Raw genomic sequence first — 20,052 nt, 5'->3', positions numbered from 1 at the left:
CAGTGTTACCTTAAGGAATGTAATTCCTGTGAACTCATTTTCCTCCTTTATGAAATTTGGGATCATCCTGACTCTGAGAGGAGAGAATTAAGTCAAATGACATTGTAAAGTGTCTTGCACAGAGCTTGACACACAGGAGGAACTCAGTAAGTAGTAGCTATTACTCTGTTGTATTACTGTTAGACAAAAGCCAGGGCTGTCATCAGTTACTTGCACCTACTCAAGATCCCCTATACACCTAGATAAGGAAAAAACAATTCCTTTATATGTCATTAATTGCAATCCTCACTCTCTTGAAGTGGGTCCCCTGCTTGGACCCTGTAAAGCTTTGCCGCTAACATGTTACCCAAGGCAGGAGACTGCATCATTCCCTGTAGGTGGACCTATAATTGCTGCTTCCCTGACCCGAAGTTGTATTCTAGTGCACTCTCTCTACAATGGACCACTATCTTTTCCACATGTTACTTACCTAAGTCCCTACTGACTTACCCCCTAAGTTGCTTCTTCAGGAATTCTGTACTTCTAACCTGCTCTCAAATGCCCTGTTTTAAAAGCTCTGGAATTCACCCTGATATCTACAAGTAAGTGCTTCAAAGTTGCCTCTAACTCTGCCACTTTGGGCATATTCAGGTCCTGCTTCTATCTTGGTGTTACATTTATACTCAACTTCTTAAAAAAAAAAGGGAAATATTAGTTTAGGGTAAAATATTCAGTTACTTTAAAAACAGAAATAAGGCTGGGCACGATGGCTCACGCCTGTAATCCCAGCATTTCAGGCTGCCGAGGCAGGCAGATCACTTGAAGCCAGGAGTTCAAGAGCAGCTTGGCCAACATGGCGCATGCCTGTAGTCCCAGCTACTCAGGAGGCTGAGGCATGAGAATGGCTTGAACCTGGGAGGTGGAGGTTGCAGTGAGCTGAGATTGCCCCGCTGCACTCCAGCCTGGTTGACAGAGCAAGATCTGTCTGCAAGAAAAAAAAAAAAAATTAATTAAAAAAAAACAGAAATAAGAGCTAAGAATCTAGAAATAAAGTGGGAATAGAAATAATTATGCCAAAACCCAGGTTAAGAGAAGTAATTACACTGGAACAATTACCTTTAGTTTTAACAGTTAAGGCAAAAAAGTAAATATGGTGGGTTTTACAACTGAAGGGAACATACTACAAGGGAAAAGATTTTTTTCTAACATTAAGTTCTGAGAAGAATTTACTGTTTGTGGTATTTTGTAAAAGGTTTTGAGTAATAAGATGAATACCTTATTAAATAATAAGGTGGGTGTTTGATAGCAGTTTTCCCCCCAAAATAGAAAGCAATAGAAGCAGTTTTCCTTTGGGTTGGCTATCGGTCCATCCATCCATCTATCCTTTTATTACCTCATTCCAAGAAGGAATTAAGCCAGCTTACAAAGATAGGTAAAATACAAACAAGCATAAATTAGAGTAAATAATGAAAATCAAGGTTAGTGTTTTCCCAGATCAGCACTTCATAAAAGCCCGAGGTATGATGTTTAATGTGGTAATAGGACTTGAAACAGAGCTGAATCTCAAGGAATATATGATTAGCTTTTTCTTCTTAGGCTTTCTCTCTTGAGTAGAAATTGTCTCTGCGAGTTTTGACAATCTATGTGGCAGGCATTTCAAAATTGAGGTCATTGGTCGGGTGTAGTGGCCCACGTTTGTAATCCTAGTGCTTTGGGAGGCCAAGGTAGGAGAATTGCTTGAGGCCTGGAGTTTGAGACCGGCCTGGGCAACATAATGAGACCCCCATCTGTACAAAAAATTAAAAAATTAGCTGGGTGTGGTGGCATATGCCTGTAGTCCCAGCTACTTGGGAGGCCGAGGTGGGAAGATTGTTAGAGCTCAGGAGTTCAAGGCTGTAGTGAGCTGTAATTGCGCCACTGCACTCCAGCCAGGGCAACAGAATGGGACTCTGTCTCAAAAAAAAAATCCATCTGTCAATAAAATTGAGGTCATTGTCAAGTATATCTGAAGCATAGCTGTTGGTGTGTTGTCAACAGAGGTTAATGTGTTCTGGTGCTGTGCTGTCTAATATGGTAGCCACTATCGAGATGTAGTTATTCAACTTTTGAAATGTGGCTAGTCTGAATTAAAACATGTTATAAATGTCAACCATCAAATTTCAAAGATGAATAGAAATGGCAACATCTCTCAATTTTTTAATGATTACATTGAATTGAAATGACAATATTTTAGATACATTGTGTTAGATATATTAAAATTTCATCTTTTTACTGCTACCAGAAAATTTAAAATTATATGCCTTATATTTGGGGCTCACCTTTCTATTGGATGGCACTATTCTAGAGCTGTAGATTGCAAATATGTGTGTGCATACATGCATGCATACATAGTTCTGTGCTGTTTGCCTGCCAAACACATTCTTATTACTAATGTCTCTTCCCATAGTCCATTATACTCCATGATACTGGTGGGAGAAAGGGAGAATATGGGTTTACAGATAAGCTGTCTCTCTGCACAAGTGAAGAATCAACTTTGGAAATTAGCCTTATCGGGGAAGATTCATATTTGGGTATGTGGGTTGAAGAGCCTTACTTTCATTGTTGCTCTAATGTGAGCTACCTTCCTGTATCATCTAGATGATGTATCTGTGCTCCTGGAATTCTGAGAAGGGGTTTTAGATTTTTTGTCTCAGGGAGAAGGGGGATTTGATCCTCATGGTGTTAGTTTACCCTGGGACCAATCTTGAGGCTTTCAGCTATATGTACCTTTAAGAAGTTGTCCTCTATTTTAAACTTGAGGTCTCAGGTTCTGATATAAACTGACCAAATAATTCCAAGAGGCTAGGATGGTTCTGGCTGTCCCACTTTTAGGACCCGTCACCTGTGTACCTGATACTAGCTGTATTCCCCTCCACACCCACGTCAGGGTTTAAGGTTTTAAGCTCATCTTGACTCCATTATAGGTTATTTTCCATTAAGAGCTCTTAAGGTGTCTACTAGTACTGTCTGGTTACCTAATGCAACTGAATTCCTTGGGTAATTTGTCTGATCATAAATACATATCCACTAAGACTTATGGGAATGAGGGTCATCCTTAAATTAGCTGTGCGAGAGAAAGAATCTTCACTAGAGTTTGACTCATGATAAATGTTAGAATTTCCAAAGGTTAGTCATGGAAAGTGTTAGAACTTATAAATAGATTACAATAAAATTTTGATATAGAAATCAAGAATGTGACAGTCCCTGGACAAACCTGAATAAAATATTAAATCTAAGCACCTTGCTATTTATAAAGTTGTTATAACTCTTATATTTCCTCATCCCCTAATATCTTTATTTTATTTTAGTTTTTACTGTTTTCATTACTCATTTATAAGATTGAGTTTTACAAATTACAACTACATGAAACAAAAGGACTTAATTTATTTATTTCACATTTGATTTTTTCTTGTCTGTTCCTCCTATAATGCTCCCTTTCTTTTAGGTTGCTGCTAAATGGGAAAAACTTAGCTTAGTACTGATAGATGACTTTATTGGAAGTGGAACTGAACAAGTACTCCTACTTTTTAAGGACTCCTTGAACTCAGATTGCCTGACTTCATTTAAAATAACGGATCTTGGAAAAATAAACTATTCAGTAAGTTCTATTTACTTATTATATGGTATTTTAAGAACCATTTTAGAAAATTTAAGTGCTCAAAAGCTTTGACCTATCATTTAAATATTGGTGGTTTTATATTTAAAATTTTGAACTTTAAAAATATATAGATTGAATCTTTTAAATATATACATTGACTCTCCTTTCAACAAATGTTGTACAGATTGACCATGCTTTTGATATAAATTTGAATTATAGTGCATTTGGTGAACACTTAAGTGACGGCAGTACTATAAATTAACTTTATTCTTGCTTCTGAAAGTCATATTTTATACCAATAAATATAATATTGGATTAAATAAGGAATAAAATGAAGCAAAACTGCTTTAATAAAGGAAGTAACAGCTCACAATATCTTGAGATATTGGACATAAAGGAAATTACGCCCCTGAAGTTTCAGATCAATACAAAATCTCTCTAAGCCTCAGTTTTTTCATTTGTAAAATTAGCATAATTTTAATTTTCTCCAGTTATGGGATTTTAGGATTTTTTAAAAAGCTAATGAGAGCCCAGGAATTCAAGTCTGCAGTAAGCTATGATTATTATGTTGCACTTCAACCTGGGTGTCGGAGCAAGACACTGTCTCTTAAATAAATAAATGGAAAAACGTTTACTCTTTAAAAAGAAAGCTAACCAGCTGATACTTTGTAAAGCAGTATATAAATGTTAGGTGGTAGTAGTAAGAATCATAATAATTTTTTTCTAGTTACAAGAAGATGATGGGGAAAATATATAGTTTGCCTTTGCCTTTTTTTTTTTTTTGGAGACAGAGTCTCGCTCTGTCATGCCCAGGCTGGAGTGCAGTGGTGCAATGTCAGATCACTGCAACCTCCGCCCCCTGGGTTCAAACGATTCTCCTGCCTCAGCCTCCCAAGTAGCTGGGATTACAGGTGCGTGCCACTATGCCTGGCTAATTTTTTGTATTTTTAGTAGAGACAGGGTTTCACCATGTTGGTCAGGCTGGTCTTGAACTCCTGACCTCAGGTGATCTGCCCACCTCGGCCTCTCAAAGTGCTGGGATTACAGGGGTGAGCCACTGTGTCCAGCCTATAGTTTGCCTTTTATAAAATAGTGTGTAGCATGGGAAACTGTTCTGACTGGATATACTTTAATTGTATTTTGTTAGTTTTATGAATTTTCAATTGTTTCAAAATTTCAGTCTTAGTGTATTTATTTATTTATTTATTTATTTATTTATTTATTAGAGTGAACCATCGGATTGCAATGAAGATGACTTATTTGAAGACAAACAAGAGAATCGTTACCTCGTGGTTCCACCTCTAGAAACAGGACTGAAAGTTAGTGTCTGTTTGCTTCATTAGTGTTATTCTAAATGAAGGGAAGAACATTGAAAGAAAGGTCCTTAAAGTATAAGCAACTTGGTGCCTGGGGAAAAATGGTATTTCAAAGGATCTTTATCTTTTTGGCACCTCTGTACAAATATTATGATATTACTTATAAATGTGTCATCTAAACATGATACCTTTTTTGTAGTAAGACTATATAGATTTAATAAGCCTCATGAGAGAAAACAGAAGCAGCTCACTTTTGAAAACAGATTCTTTCTGAGATCAGTGTACCACAGTATCTTTTTAGAGTAGCAGTGAATATGATAAATCATAATACATCCCAGACATGAACAGTTTACTCTCATATTTTCCATAAAAAGCTCCCTTAAAGAGTTTTTTTTTTTTCCCCAAATGTACCAAGGTAATGAACATTCCCTGTAAAATACTGAGGCTTTGCAAAGAAATGTCAAAACGAAACAAAACAAAACAAAAAAAACCTAATGATTGTCTGTGATTCCACTACTTTGCAGTAACCAATTTTGACACTTTGGCATGTATATTCTTGCAGATTTTTAAATGAATATGCGCGTTACATAGAAATGTGATTATAAGATGTATGTTCTTTTGTAAGCTGCCTTGTTTGTTTATAGCATTTTCAAATATACGGAAACATTCCAGGAATACAGTGATTATCTCTGTATCCCCAATACATTCAACTCTTGTTACTTTTAAAAATCTTATTGGGGCCGGGCGCGGTGGCTCACGCTTGTAATCCCAGCACTTTGGGAGGCCGAGGCGGGCGGATCACGAGGTCAGGAGATCGAGACCATGGTGAAACCCCATCGCTACTAAAAAAAAATACAAAAAATTAGCCAGGTGTGGTGGTGGGCACCTGTAGTCCCAGCTACTTGGAGAGGCTGAGGCAGGAGAATGGCGTGAACCCGGGAGGCGGAGCTTGCAGTGAGCTGAGATTGTGCCACTGCACTCCAGCCTGGGTGACAGATTGAGACTCTGTCTCAAAAAAAAAAAAAAAAAAATCTTATTGGCCTCATGTGTTTGTGTTTGTGTGTGTATATATTTCTGTAGAACCATTTAAAAGTTGCAAATGTTATATTTCACTCATAGGTATTTCAGCAGGAATCTCCTAAAAATAAGGATATTCTCCTCATGCAGCTACAATACCATTATCAAAGTTAGAAAATTATTAATGATCCCTTAATCTTATTTGCTATCTTGTCCATATTCAAATATATTTAGTTATCACAAAAATGTTTTTATAACTGTTTTTTCCAGGATCCAATCAATCAAAGTTTTTACTCTCATTTGATTATATCTCTTATTGGTCTTTTTATCTAGAATAATTCCCCCTTCCCCCTTTTAAAAATTATGCTAAAGAGGAGGCCACACTAGTTGTATCCTCTCTTTTGGATTTGTCTCTTTTCTTGCTGTGTTATTGAACTTTTTCTTCTTTGCCTAGGGTTGGAAAACTTTTTCTGGAAAGGGCCAGGTGGTAAATATTTATACTTTGCAGGTTGTTTTAAAATTATTTTGCAACTATTTCATTATTAGAGTGAGTTCACTTTAATAAATGCTTATTGAACACACAATAGACATGAATTTGAACAATAGATAACTAAAACATCATAATAGAACCATGAATGAAGACATTGATCTATTCAAAATTTTTGTACCCTGAACAAAGTAAAATAAGACAAATTGTGAAAAAAATTATAATACATGACAAAATATTAATTTTCTTAATATAAATGTACATTCTTCTATAGTATTTTTGCGAATGTATAGTGGCCCAACCTTCTCAGAGGAAAAGTTATTATAGTTGCTAAAATATGAATTACTTATGTCTTTTTACTCTTGCGGTTTCACTTCTAGAAATCTCTTCTGAGGATGGAGATGATTTTACAAGAATGTTTATGTAGTATTTATAAACTACAATATTGGTCCAAATCTAAACATAGATCATTAGGAGTATGATAAGTAAATTGTGATGTGCCTGAACTGTGGAATACTATGTAGCTGTCAAAAAGAATAATGTATATTTTTATACTGATTTAGAAATGATGCCAAAGTACTTTATGAAAGCATGACTTTATGAAAGGCTTAATTTATGAAGCCGGACCAACTCTCCTGATTAAAACTGAAAATGATAGATGAAGTCTCCTTTAAAAACATTCTTAGAAGCTTCAAAAAGCCGACACTATAAGAATAAATTATCAAATCAAACTTTCAAGGCTGGAACCCAGAGAGAGAAGCAGAACACTGATGCTACTTTTGCCCTAGGAGCATGTGTATTGAACTTAAATTGGTGGTGCCCCAGGCATCTGACAGAAACAGACAGAAAATCCTGTCTGGAAACACACATTCATCCTAGCCCTCGTAAATCTCACAAGTAATTTTTCAAAGAAAATGAGCTGTCCACAGAATAACTAAGCACATAAAGAAAAAAGGCATCGTGAGTAATTATTCATAGAAAATAACCAAACAGCATCTCTTGCAAGCAAAAACACACTGAAATAAAAAACTCAATAGATGACTTTAACAGTTAAAGAGATGAAAGAGATACAGAGCAAATTAGTGAACCCGAATATATGAGAAAAATTATCCAGAATGTAGCACAGAGACAGGGAAAATATGAAAGGCTTTAAACAACATTAAGGGAAGGAAGAGAGGAATGGAGGTGGTGGATAAGAGATAGTTGAATATCCATTTTGTTTCAAGTATCCACATGTTAACAGTAGCTTTCAACGTAGATAATAAAGTCCTAAATGCTGAAAGGCCTTTTAGAGATGAACAAGCCTACCTTTGCACCATTTTGCACATGACGTAACAAATAGAGAGCCGGAAAGGTTAAGTGACTTGCAGAGCTAGAACTAGAGTCCATTTCACTGTTCTTTCTCCCCTGAAATTTGTATTCCAATCAGTTACTGGAAGGGGAGATGCGGAGACCAGGACCTTAGAGAATCTTGTACACATGTACACAGATGTTCATAGCAGCATTGTTTGTAACACTGCACAACTGAGCATAACCCAAACACCCATCAGTTGGAGAGTGGAGAAGTAAATTGTGGTAGTCATATGATGGAATACTGTAAAGCAATGAAAGGAATGAACTACAGCTACTAGTGACAACATGGGCAACTCTAAAGCCTGATACATGCAGAACGATTCCATTTATAAAAGGTTCAGAAGCAAAACACACAAAAAACTTAAAATACTCCTTAAGAATTCATACAAAGGTTGTAAAATTTGAAGACAGGCAAGGAAATTATCTTAAAAGGCCAAGATAGTATTGACTCCAGGGGAGAAAGGGCAATTATGATTGTGGAGGGCCCCTGGGCAGCTCCTGGAATGCTACTTTTTGATTTGGGTGGAATTACATCGGTGTCGGCTTCATTATTAGTCTGTAAAATGTTATTTTATACCATGTATTCTTCTGCACGTATGATAGAGATCACAATAAAGAACAAAAAAACAAGGTTCAGTGTCGTGCAGTACGATATGCTCCTGTATTTGGTTTTGGGTGGGTTTTTGTTTGTGCAAAAGAAAAAGCATTCCTTAACATGCACGTGGAAAAGTTCTGGGAAGGTACACAATCCATTGGTTTTGCAAATGGGATTGGGCATCTAGGAAGAGAAGGTGAGGTGTACTTTCACATTGTTTAAATTTCTTACCATGTGTCTAATTTATTTTTGTAGTTTTATAGCAAAACTTCACAGCCAAGATTATTTAATTACTCTACTCAATCACTATGTTGTCCTGGAGTAAGGGGCATGTTAAGGAGGAAGGAAGAGTGAACACTGATAATTTTCAACGGTGCATTTCAATCTGCCCACATAGTTTTTTCTTCTACTCTCCACCCCTCCAGTAGCTCAGTTGTGGCTACATACCTTTGATGGGTACATCTCCCTCCCCCTGTCACAAATTACTGAGTGATGGAGTGTGAATCATGCGCAGCCCACAGAACTAGGTCAACATAAGAAGTTTTAAAATATTAGCTAGACACTTTACATACTTTGTGCAATAAGGTAGCACATAGGAATAATTCAGTCTTCACTCTCCAGTTTCTATTTGTTGATTAAAAGAAAAAGAATTTACTTGCTTTGAAATGTAATTTAAAAGAAAAGAATCCCAAATAGTGGTGCATTTTGTTTTTTAAATTTAGAAAAATATGTTTTATTAAAAGCCAGATGAATACTTAAACAGCCTCAGATATCCACCTGAAATGAAACGACTTCTATCAGTTCAATGACATGACTCTTTAAATTTTCAGTAGCAAAATATATTCTGTGAATGTTTCATCCTTAGTGCTGAAATCTAGTTATCTGGTATCATAAAAGGAATGGATTGCTCTATGCCCAGTTCAGAGGCAAATTGTTATTTTTTTCGGTAGTTTTTAGTATTTTTCAGTAGACTCTAGCACTGAGTTTATTAGCACAAAAATAAACATAGTTTGGGGGCTGTTACAATTTTAATTTTATTTAAAAATTTTGATATAAAGGTTACATGAACAGAAAATTTCGAGCAGTATCTGATTAAAAGTGATATTTTCTATTCATTATGATGTCTTTGCTTATGTGGATGCCTTGTTTTTGAAGCAGAAACTATTTCAAAAAGAAAAAGTTATTTTGTGTGGGGTGAGTGTATTTGTAGGCCTTGATTTTTATTTACATTGATTCGAAGTTACTTAATAACTCACTAGTGAAACATGCTAATATATTGCCACTCTCTCAATTTGATACATAAGCTCTATGTTGCAGTTATTTTCTATATTTTCCTTTGAAAGAAGATACATTTTTTAAACTTAGAGACTTAAAATCTATAAACAAAACAGTTTTGCTCTGAGAAGTATTTTATTTTCTATAGAAAAATGAATTGATAAGCACATTTGGAGAAAGTATTTCCTGAATTATTGGTATGTCTGGTTTCATTTGAAATCATGTTTCTTGCAACTATTTTTCTTTCTACTTTACAGGTTTGTTTTTCTTCTTTTCGGGAATTACGGCAGCATCTCTTGCTTAAGGAAAAAATTATTTCAAAATCTTACAAAGCTTTAATAAACCTGGTTCAAGGAAAAGATGATAATACATCAAGTGCAGAGGAGGTAAAAGTAATCATGTGACCATTTTATCATTTTATGAATTGAAAATCTGTAAGCTATTGAAAAGTTATTTAAATTGGAATATTAGAATATATTAGAAAATGCTGCTCAGTGGATCAAGAAGAAAAGTAGCAGAGGTTATAATGGTGGACTTTTATGACATTGAAAAATATTTGATTAAGGAGCCAATATTTTATCGATTTATAGGTAATTCTGTAGCATATTAAAATTTCAGTTATCAGGAACCTTGGGGAACAAGTCCTTTTGTTTACAGATTTAACTGTTAAACTTTTTTATTTGTATTGTTTGGATAGAAATTACTCATAAGTGAATTATGTATTTACTGACTTCTTAAATAGAATATACAGAGTATTATTTAACTTTGTATTGGTGATGACATAATTTTATTATTAGTATAATGATTGTTCTTTTAGGCTGTTGGATTGTTTGTTTCTAAGGTTATTTTTTCCTCTAGCAAATGTTCCTATACTGCTATGGATTTTTTTAGTCCTTCTATCTGTTTTTTATAATTTTACTCTCTTTTTCCTTGTGGCTGATCATCATAAGATCCTCCTCAGGGCTGGGCGTGGTGGCTCATGCCTGTAATCCCAGCACTTTGGGAGGCCAAGACGGGCGGATCACGAGGTCAAGAGATTGAGACAATCCTGGCCAACATGGTGAGACGCCGTCTCTACTAAAAATACAAAAATTAGTGGGGCATGGTAGCGCATGCCTGTAATCCCAGCTACTTGGGAGGCTGAGGTAGGAGAATAACTTGAACCTGGGAGGCAGAGGTTGCAGTGAGCTGAGATGGCGCCATTGCACTCCAGCCTGGGTGACAAGAGTGAAACTCCATCTCAAAAAAAAAAAAAAAAGAACCTCCTCAGGTCTCTTATGTGGTAACTTATGTCAGTATATTAATGTAGGAAGTTAGCAAAAACTGCTGAAACTTCATAAAAATAATATTTATGCACATTAATTTCATACAGAGAAAGGCACAGCATAGCAACACTATAAGTAAATCAATAAGAACTGAACTAATGTTGCATTTTATTCCCTCAAGTCACTGTAGTGCCTAGCTCTGACTTCTGGATTGACCATTCTTGTCATGGGCTATGCTTTGTGTTTATATTTCAGTCTTAGCCATGTAAGGGTTTGGGTCCAAAATATGATCTTGTTAATGTAATAAAACATAACAAAAAAATTGTGTTGCATTTCTATATTACTGTTCTAATTTCCTGGGAAACCTCATGAAAGTCATTGTTAAAATTGTTTCACCATTTCCTTTCCTCATCTCAATGATTTTGCCAATTTTAGAAAGGGGAAGGGTTGTTTAGAAATTAATATATTGAAACCACTATGTGCAAGGCCCCATTTTTGGCTCTTTACATTGTTAGTTTTAAAAGCAAACCTGGCAGGTAGTAAAAATTTCCCCAGGTTTCAGATGAATAGCCTGCTTCAGAACTCACAGCTACTGGCAGAAGTGTCAGATTCCTGGGAACATATTTAGTCTCTTATTGAGTGAATGCCCCTATCTTTCTTCAGTAATTACCACATAGAGAGGCAGTATAGGGTAATAGTTAAGAAAGAGCATGGGCTCTGGAACCAGTTGGCTTCAGTTCAAATCCCAGCCCTGCTACTTGCTAACTGTGTGACCCTGGGCAAGTTACATAACTTCCCTGTACCTCATTTTTCTAATCTGTAAAATGTAGATGATAATACCACAGACCTAAGGTACTAGGGTTATTGTGTGGGTTAAATGAATTGATACACAAATGGCATTTGGAACAGTGCCTGGCATAAACACTCAATAGATGTTGTATATTATTATTATCATTGCTATTATTCTTATTACTACTGTTTCGAATGTCATATATCCACGTGTGTGGAAATGAGTATGGCTTGGACTTTAAGAATAAAATTTTAGCAATAAGCTATAAGTAGTCTAAAGATAGTTTAATCAGTTTTATTCATACAAAAGTTTACAGTTATAGGCTTAGTGCAAGTCACTGATAAAATACGGACTGGATTATTTTCATTATAACTGGGGTACATATTATCAGACTTTTTTTTTTTCAAAATGGACTCCAGTTTTACCTCCCTTTTGGCTCTCTGTTGGATACCCCATCTTGCCATACCCCAGTCATGCCATGCTTTTTGATCTGAATAGATAGGGAATTTTATATATTTTATACATTTCATTTTAGTAAATTGTGTATAATCTATAATATGATATGTTATGATTTGTTTTTAAATGTTTGGGCCATAAGCCCTAGTCAAAAGCACACTTAACTTTTTTTTTTTTAGTTTTGCTACATATGGTATATATTTTATAATCAGTTATTTAAACTTTTTTTTTTTATAAGGAATGTCTTGTTCCTCTTTGTGGTGAAGAAGAAAATTCTGTCCATATCTTAGATGAAAAGTTATCAGACAATTTTCAAGATTCAGAACAGCTAGTAGAGAAGATATGGTATCGTGTAATGGATGATAGCTTGGTTGTTGGAGTGAAAACTACATCTTCTTTGAAGCTGTAAGTAAATTCCAACATGATAACACTATCTTGATGCTCCAGAACAGTACTGTCCAATAGAAATTAATGTAAGCCACATCTGCAATTTTAAGTGTTCTAGAGGCCATATTTAAAAATGTAAATAGAAGCAAGGGAAATTATTATTATTGTTTTTTTTTGAGACAGAGTCTCACTCTGTTGCCCAGGATGGAGTGCAGTGGGATGATCTTGGCTCACTGCAACTTCCACCTCCTGGGATCAAGCAATTCTTTTTTTTTTTTTGAGACGGAGTCTCGCTCTGTCACCCAGACTGGAGTGCAGTGGCGCGATCTCGGCTCACTGCAAGCTCGCCTCCTGGGTTCACGCCATTCTCCTGCCTCAGCCTCTCCGAGTAGCTGGGACTACAGGTGCCCGCCACCACACCCGGCTAATTTTTTTTTTTTTTTGTATTTTTAGTAGAGACGGGGTTTCACCATGGTCTTGATCTCCTGACCTCGTGATCCGCCCACCTCGGCCTCCCAAAGTGCTGGGATTACAAGCGTGAGCCACCGCGCCCGGCCGGGATCAAGCAATTCTTATGCCTCAGCGTCCCCAGTAGCTGGGATTACAGGCACACACCATCATGTCTGGCTAGTTTTTGTATTTTTAGTAGAGACGGAGTTTTGCCATGTTGGCCAGGTTGGTCTCAAACTCCTTACCTCAAGTGATCCACCCACCTTGGCCTCCCAAAATGCTGGGACTACAGGCATGAGCATCCATGCCTGGCCATTGTAATGATATGTTTTATTTAACCCAGTATATCCAAAACATTATTTTAACATGTAATTAGTATAAAAATTATTAATAAAATATTTTGCATTTATTTTTTCATACAAAGTTTTAAAAATTTGGTGTGTGTTTTACATGTATAACACATCACAATTCCAACTAGCCACATTTCTAGTGCTTAATAGCCACATGTATCTAATAGCTACTCTTGGCCAGCACAGCTCTAGAAGTATCTCTTTTATGCAAATGCATTGAGTTAATATATGAAGAGGATGAGGTTTATGAAATTAAGATGCTATAGTCTCATGGTGAAGATAATCAAACAGCATATAGAACTTTCTAATCAAAATATGTAGAGGTATTAGGGATACTTAGAGACTATTGACCAAAGTGAATAGGTAAAAATTTAGTTAAATAACAAAGTATCTTTCTCTGATAACACACGATATTCTATTTTGGGATGTTGAAATCATGGATAGAGAAGTATTGTGCATGCCATCTATATCTGCAGTCTAACAAAGAGCTTTTTAGCCAAAACAGGCTAAATACAGGCATTACAGTAACTACATTGAATTTGAACCACAGGTACGCAAACAGAGAGAAACCAGGTAGTGCCTTGTAATAGGTGATGGCAGTATATTTGAGCAGCTTAACACAGTAAGGGAGCCAGACTACTTGTCTAGTGGGTTTGAGATATGGATTTATTGTTTTGTTTCAGTGAATTTCTAAGCTGTTTTGGGCTGGTTGATCATCTGGGTTTTTCTTCTCTCTTCTTTAATGTGGTACTCTATATTAATCAATTTTATATTATAAAATCAGTCTTGCATTCTTGTGATAAACAGTTTGTCACTAGATTTGGTTTGCTATCCTTTGGTCAAGAATATTTGCATCTAAATTCATGAGTGAAATTGGCTTGAAATTTTCTTGAATGATACTTGCCTGATTTTAGTATCAAGGCTATACTAGTTTATAAATGAATTGAGAAATATTTCCTTTTTTCCTGTTCTCTGGAGCGGTTTGTGTAAATTTGGAATTACCTATTGCGGGATCTGGCCAGCAGCCCACAATGCAACTGGGCTCTCTCTCTGTTCCTAGGCAGATCGGCAGGTTGAGAAATAATAGACACACACAAGATAGTGAAAGCTGGGTCTGGGAGGTCACTGCCTTCTGGTCCCGCAGTGCCAACAATGCACTGGATATACCAGCATTTATTATTTAGTGAGGGCAGGGGTAGGTTAGTGAGGGATTTAGGGTCGTTTGATTATGAGGTGAGATGGTCGCATGGGGATGAAGTAATTCTTTAACATAACATTTGTATGTAGAAGTACAGTACATTTTTATGTAGAAGTACAGTATACAGAGATAAGATTTATAATATAGTGTTTGCATCAGTAATTCCTAACAGAGCCTTAAAACAGAAACACAATCTTTCCATAACCTATGATTAGCAAGATATTAATCAGCAGTAACAATTGCAATAAAAGCTGGTTACAAACAATCCATGGAAACAGGATGTGAAGCTAGACAACCGGTTAGACCAGAAATTCTCAGAAGGGAGTATGCCTTAACCCTAAAGAGGCCTAGAAGAGCCGTGGCAAGATGAGGGCATTTATAGCCCTATCTTATCCATATGGACAGGCGCCCCCCCCGCGTCCGTTTATAGGCTCTCCACAAGGGTGGCATTCCATTCCCAGAGCTATGAACATCTGCTTTTCTGGGATAGGAATCTTGGTGATGTGAAACCTCCCTGACTGCACGTCCATTCATAGGCTCTCTGAAGGGGGAAGCACATCACGTGCTGTTGGCTTGTTCTGGCAGTCCAACCTGGCATTGTCTTTACACAATCCTGCATGCAATTTTGTATTTACAGTAATCAGGAGCATTTCATCTTTTATTCTGTAGCAATAGTTTCAGGGGGTCTCCCTACAATTACCTACTGTTTGATATTTGGTTGTAGTTTCCTGGAATGCAGTAGAAATCTGGCATTTTCTTTGTGAGGTGACTTTTAACTACTGATTCAATTTCTTTAATAGTGACAGGATTATTCACATTTTTATTTATTCTTGAATACATTTTGCTTATATTTTTCTATTAATTGTTACATTTATTAGCATAAGTTGTTCCTAAGATCCTCTTTAGATATTTATCACTGTGTTGTTAGTGTTTGTCAGTGTCTTTTTGTTTCAAATCTTATTTGTGTCTTCTTTTTCCTTGATCTTGCCAGAGTTTCATCCATTTTATTAGATCTTTTCAAATAATTAAATTTTTTGTTGATCTTCAATTGTGTATTCCCTGTTCATTTCTGATCCTTTATTATTTCCTTTTACTTTATTTGGATGTATTCTGTTATTCTTTTTCTAAATATTTGACAATGACATGATTAAGTGCAGATTTTTTTTTTTTCTCCTTTAGATTGTTGAGCTTCCTCAAACTGTTTTGTTTTCTTCTGGCAATTCAAAAAATTCTTAGTTCTTAATTCTCAAAATATTGATGCTTCTTAACTTTCTCTAGTATCTGTTTCCTTCTGGAACTTCAGTTAGTCCTCTGTTAGACCTTCTCATTCCATACTCTGTGTCTCAACATCTCTTTCATATTTTCTATTCACCTGGATAATTTCTTCTGAACTATATTCTTTTCACTAATTTTATCTTCAGTTCTTTCTATTTAGCTATTTAATCCAGTCATTGAGTTTCTAAGTTTTATTATTATTTGTATTATCGTAAGTTTTATTCTTTCTGTTTTAGATCTGCCTGGTAATTTTTTATTCTCTATTTTCTGTCTTGTCTTTTTTTTCATATGCTAAATAGAATTACTTAAAAATGTTTTTATATATAGAACATTTGAAACATACAAGGAGAATAGTGTGGTGAACCCTTCTGCCCATCGCTCTGCTCCAGTAATTATCAACTCATTGCTAATCTTGTTTCATCTATACCTCCATGCACTCCTCACCCCCATCCCCCAGATTATTTTGAAGCACTCAAAGGCATTATATTATTTCATCTGTAACTATTCCAGTGTATGTATCTAAAAAATAAGAACTTATATAATTACCCCCCAAAAATTATCAGTAATTCCCCCAGTAAATGGTCAAATTTACCATCTCTGAATTTAAAAATATTTTTTCAAATCGTGAGCCAGATAAGGACTATAAATTGGACTTGACTGTTATCTCTAAGTCCTTTGTAATCTGTAGGTATCCTTTTTCTGTCTTTTTTTTTCATGCAAAGTATATTTTATAGAAGCCAGGCAGTTTGCCCTGTGAAGTTCTATAGACTGGATTTTGCTGATTACTTCCTGTGATATTGCTTAACATGTTTCTCTGTTTCCTGTTATTTCCTCTAAATTGATGGTTAGATCTAGAGACTGGGTCAGAATAATGCCTGAATTTTTGTTAACAGAATACTTAATAGTATTGCTTTCTTCCATTGGGAGGCATGTAAAGTGTGATCATTTTCATTTTGTGATACTAGCAGCTATTGATGCTCATTGCTTAGTTCCATTGTTTCATTAGATTTTACAATATGGTGGTATTCTAATTCTATTACTGCTTCTTTATTTATTAGCTGGAGTACTTCTATAAAGAGAAACCTCTTCTCATCAATTATTTAGTTAGACCCTCAAATATAGTTTGTAATTTAGAAATCAGAATTTGAGTGCAAGAGGTGCTTATTTATCCTCAGTGGGTTGTTGTTTCTGGGCCTTTTTAGTAAGCTGAGGTCGGAAATATGTGTTTTGTTAGTTTGGTCTGTTGTGGTTTTGGTTTATTTAGAGATAAAATATACTGTAAGTCCATTCTGATACTTCCAATTCAGATTAAGGACTTCAGGTTTTTACTTATCACCATGATGTAAAAACTTCAAGGTTTTTACTTATCATCATGATGTATCTTCTTCTTTCTATATCTTCTTTCTCCCCTGTTGATAATCCCAATTCTCTGTTGCACCTACTACATAATTACTCTACAGTATATATGTAGTATTCATAAAACAGCATTCCAAACAAAACAATAGTTCAATTAGTGCAAATTAAGATTTTTGAGTTCTTTTTAAATCTTTAGTGTAACTCATTAGACATATGGTCAAATTCCTGTATTAAAGGAGTTTTCAGTATTAAATTTCTACATTAAAGTTCTTTGGTCATGTCACCATTCTTACCTGTTTTACTTGATAAACTTTGGCAATGCTGGAATGTACTACAATAAGCCTGTATATATTTATAAATTATTATAAATGTAGATATGGAAATAATTGCTGAGGCATGAACAATATTCTGACTGAAAAAACAGATTTTATTCAAGTCATTTAGAGGAACAAAAAATACAATTTTTAGTTTAGAGCTGTTTGCATTCTAACGTATTACCAAAATAAACTCTTAAAAAATAATGAGTAGGTTTTTTCTTGTTTAAAAAGAGGAGAAAAAAAAGACCAACCTAAAAGATAAAATCGAGGCATTATTTTGCCATTCCTTTATCTTAAAAAAATTTTTGTCTTACTTTAATTTCTCTTACTATCATTCCTAATACCATTCCTCTATCTTAAAAATTTTACTTTCCTAAAACCTAGCATAGTTACAGTGTTTTTGCTTGCCTTTTGAGAAGTGCTATCACAGGACCTTTAAAAATGTGTTTGGCTTTTACTCTTAACTTTTTGATATATTTTACATTTGAAATGATGTTTTCTAGGAAAGGAAAGAATAAACATTTTTTACTGTTGTTTGTATGACATTTAATCATCAATTTGATTTTAAAGAATGAGCTTTTAGATTAAACCAAAGTCTGGGTTTTTTACAGGTCCCTGAATGATGTGACTTTATCATTGTTAATGGATCAAGCCCATGACTCCAGATTTCGGCTTCTTAAGTGTCAAAATAGAGTGATTAAGTTGAGTACAAATCCTTTCCCAGCACCATACTTGATGCCGTGTGAAATAGGATTGGAAGCAAAAAGGGTCAAGTTGACCTCTGATAGCAAGAAAGAGGAAAGCTTTGTTTGTGGACACCCATCTAAGAAAGAGTGTGTACAGATAATTACTGCTGTAACATCTCTTTCACCACTTTTAGCATTCAGTAAATTTTGTTGCACTGTACTGCTACAAATTATGAAGAGAGAAAGTGGTAACTGTCCTAAAGATCGTTATGTTGTGTGTGGCAGAGTTTTTTTAAGTCTAGAAGATCTTTCAACTGGGAAGTACCTACTGACATTTCCAAAGAAGAAACCTATAGGTAATTTTGTTGGCACTTTTAGATTATATATTTAATTGAATTAGAACATTTTAAGAATTCTGTTTATCTGATAATGGGCAGAGTTTAATGATAGAGCTTGTGACTTTTTTTGTAGAGCACGTGGAAGATCTTTTTGCACTTCTTGCAGCATTCCACAAATCTTGTTTTCAAATCACATCACCCAGCTATGCCCTGAATTCAATGAAGGTGTGGCTCTTAGAACATATGAAGTGTGAAATAATCAAAGAATTTCCAGAAGTGTACTTTTGTGAAAGGCCGGGAAGTTTCTATGGGACACTCTTCACTTGGAAACAGAGAACACCATTTGAAGGGATTTTAATAATCTATTCCAGGTAATGCATATTAAATTGTAATCAGTCCAGAGAAGTTAGTGTGTATGAGTGTGATCAATGTGTGGTTCATCAGCAATCTGCATGGGTTTTGTATTATTGCCATGGCAATAATACAGAGCCATGGCCTAGCATGAATGGACGCATTGGCTTCATTTAGAAACTGAAGATCTCTGTTTTAATTTTATATTTGTTTTTGGCTTTTTTTAGTGCCTAGTAATTATTTTGAGATTTCCCGTTACCTCTCCTCCACAGTAAAATTTTAAAAAATATTATATTGACCTTATAACTCAGAAAAAAAAATTTTAATTGGAAACAATCTGATTAATATTAACTGACTTGATATGGGATATGTATATTTGATTGCTATAGTCTGAATTTTATCAATGCTCACGTACATAATTGGTTCTGTTTATCATTATGGTGTTTATAAATGAATATTAATTGATTACTGCAGTATATTGTACATGACTGCTTTGTGCTGTCCTAATTTTTGTAATATTTTGTTTGTTTTTTTATTTTAGGAATCAAACAGTTATGTTCCAGTGCCTTCATAATCTCATCAGAATTCTCCCTATAAACTGTTTCCTCAAAAATCTAAAATCAGGAAGTGAGAATTTCCTAATTGATAATATGGCATTTACTTTGGAGAAGGAACTAGTCACCCTTAGTTCTCTTTCTTCTGCCATAGCTAAACATGAAAGCAATTTTATGCAGAGGTGTGAAGTGAGCAAAGGAAAGAGTAGTGTCGTCGCACCTGCTTTATCAGACAGAAGGGAAAATACCCATCCCTACAGAAAAGAACTTCAGAGAGAAAAGAAGAAAATGTTGCAAACGAACCTAAAAGTGAGTGGTGCCCTTTACAGAGAAATAACTTTGAAAGTAGCTGAGGTTCAGTTCAAATCAGACTTTGTTGCACAGAAACTGAGTAATTTATAATTATAATTTCAATTTGATCATATTTTAAAATATGTTTTCACCACCATATAAGATTTTGGTTCTACTTGCTATATGCCTCCTTTGTAAAAATAAACACCGAGGCTTACTGTAGTAGAAACTTTAGTTTTGATGATGCACAAAATAAACAGCAGTGGTTCTCAACTAGGGCCATTTTATCTCCCTCTCTTCTACCCCTAAGGGGCATTTGGCTATGTCTG

General features: G+C 35.2%; 1 protein-coding gene across 1 annotated transcript in view; it reads left to right on the top strand.

Moving 5' to 3' along the window:
• Positions 1 to 19,834, top strand: part of FANCB (FA complementation group B) — a 30,073-nt gene extending 10,239 nt beyond the window's left edge. The window contains exons 4-10 of the mRNA XM_003261065.3: positions 3,464 to 3,616; positions 4,843 to 4,935; positions 9,917 to 10,051; positions 12,409 to 12,575; positions 18,115 to 18,545; positions 18,661 to 18,898; positions 19,420 to 19,834. Coding sequence (XP_003261113.2) covers positions 3,464 to 3,616; positions 4,843 to 4,935; positions 9,917 to 10,051; positions 12,409 to 12,575; positions 18,115 to 18,545; positions 18,661 to 18,898; positions 19,420 to 19,834 — 1,632 coding nt within the window. The remainder of the gene's footprint in view (positions 1 to 3,463; positions 3,617 to 4,842; positions 4,936 to 9,916; positions 10,052 to 12,408; positions 12,576 to 18,114; positions 18,546 to 18,660; positions 18,899 to 19,419) is intronic.
• Positions 19,835 to 20,052: the final 218 nt, after the last annotated feature.

The sequence above is a fragment of the Nomascus leucogenys genome, chromosome X (genome assembly GCF_006542625.1).
Source record: "Nomascus leucogenys isolate Asia chromosome X, Asia_NLE_v1, whole genome shotgun sequence".
Lineage (NCBI taxonomy): Eukaryota > Metazoa > Chordata > Mammalia > Primates > Hylobatidae > Nomascus > Nomascus leucogenys.
The sequence above is the reverse complement of the archived record's forward strand: the minus strand, read 5'-3'. Positions and strand labels throughout refer to the sequence as shown.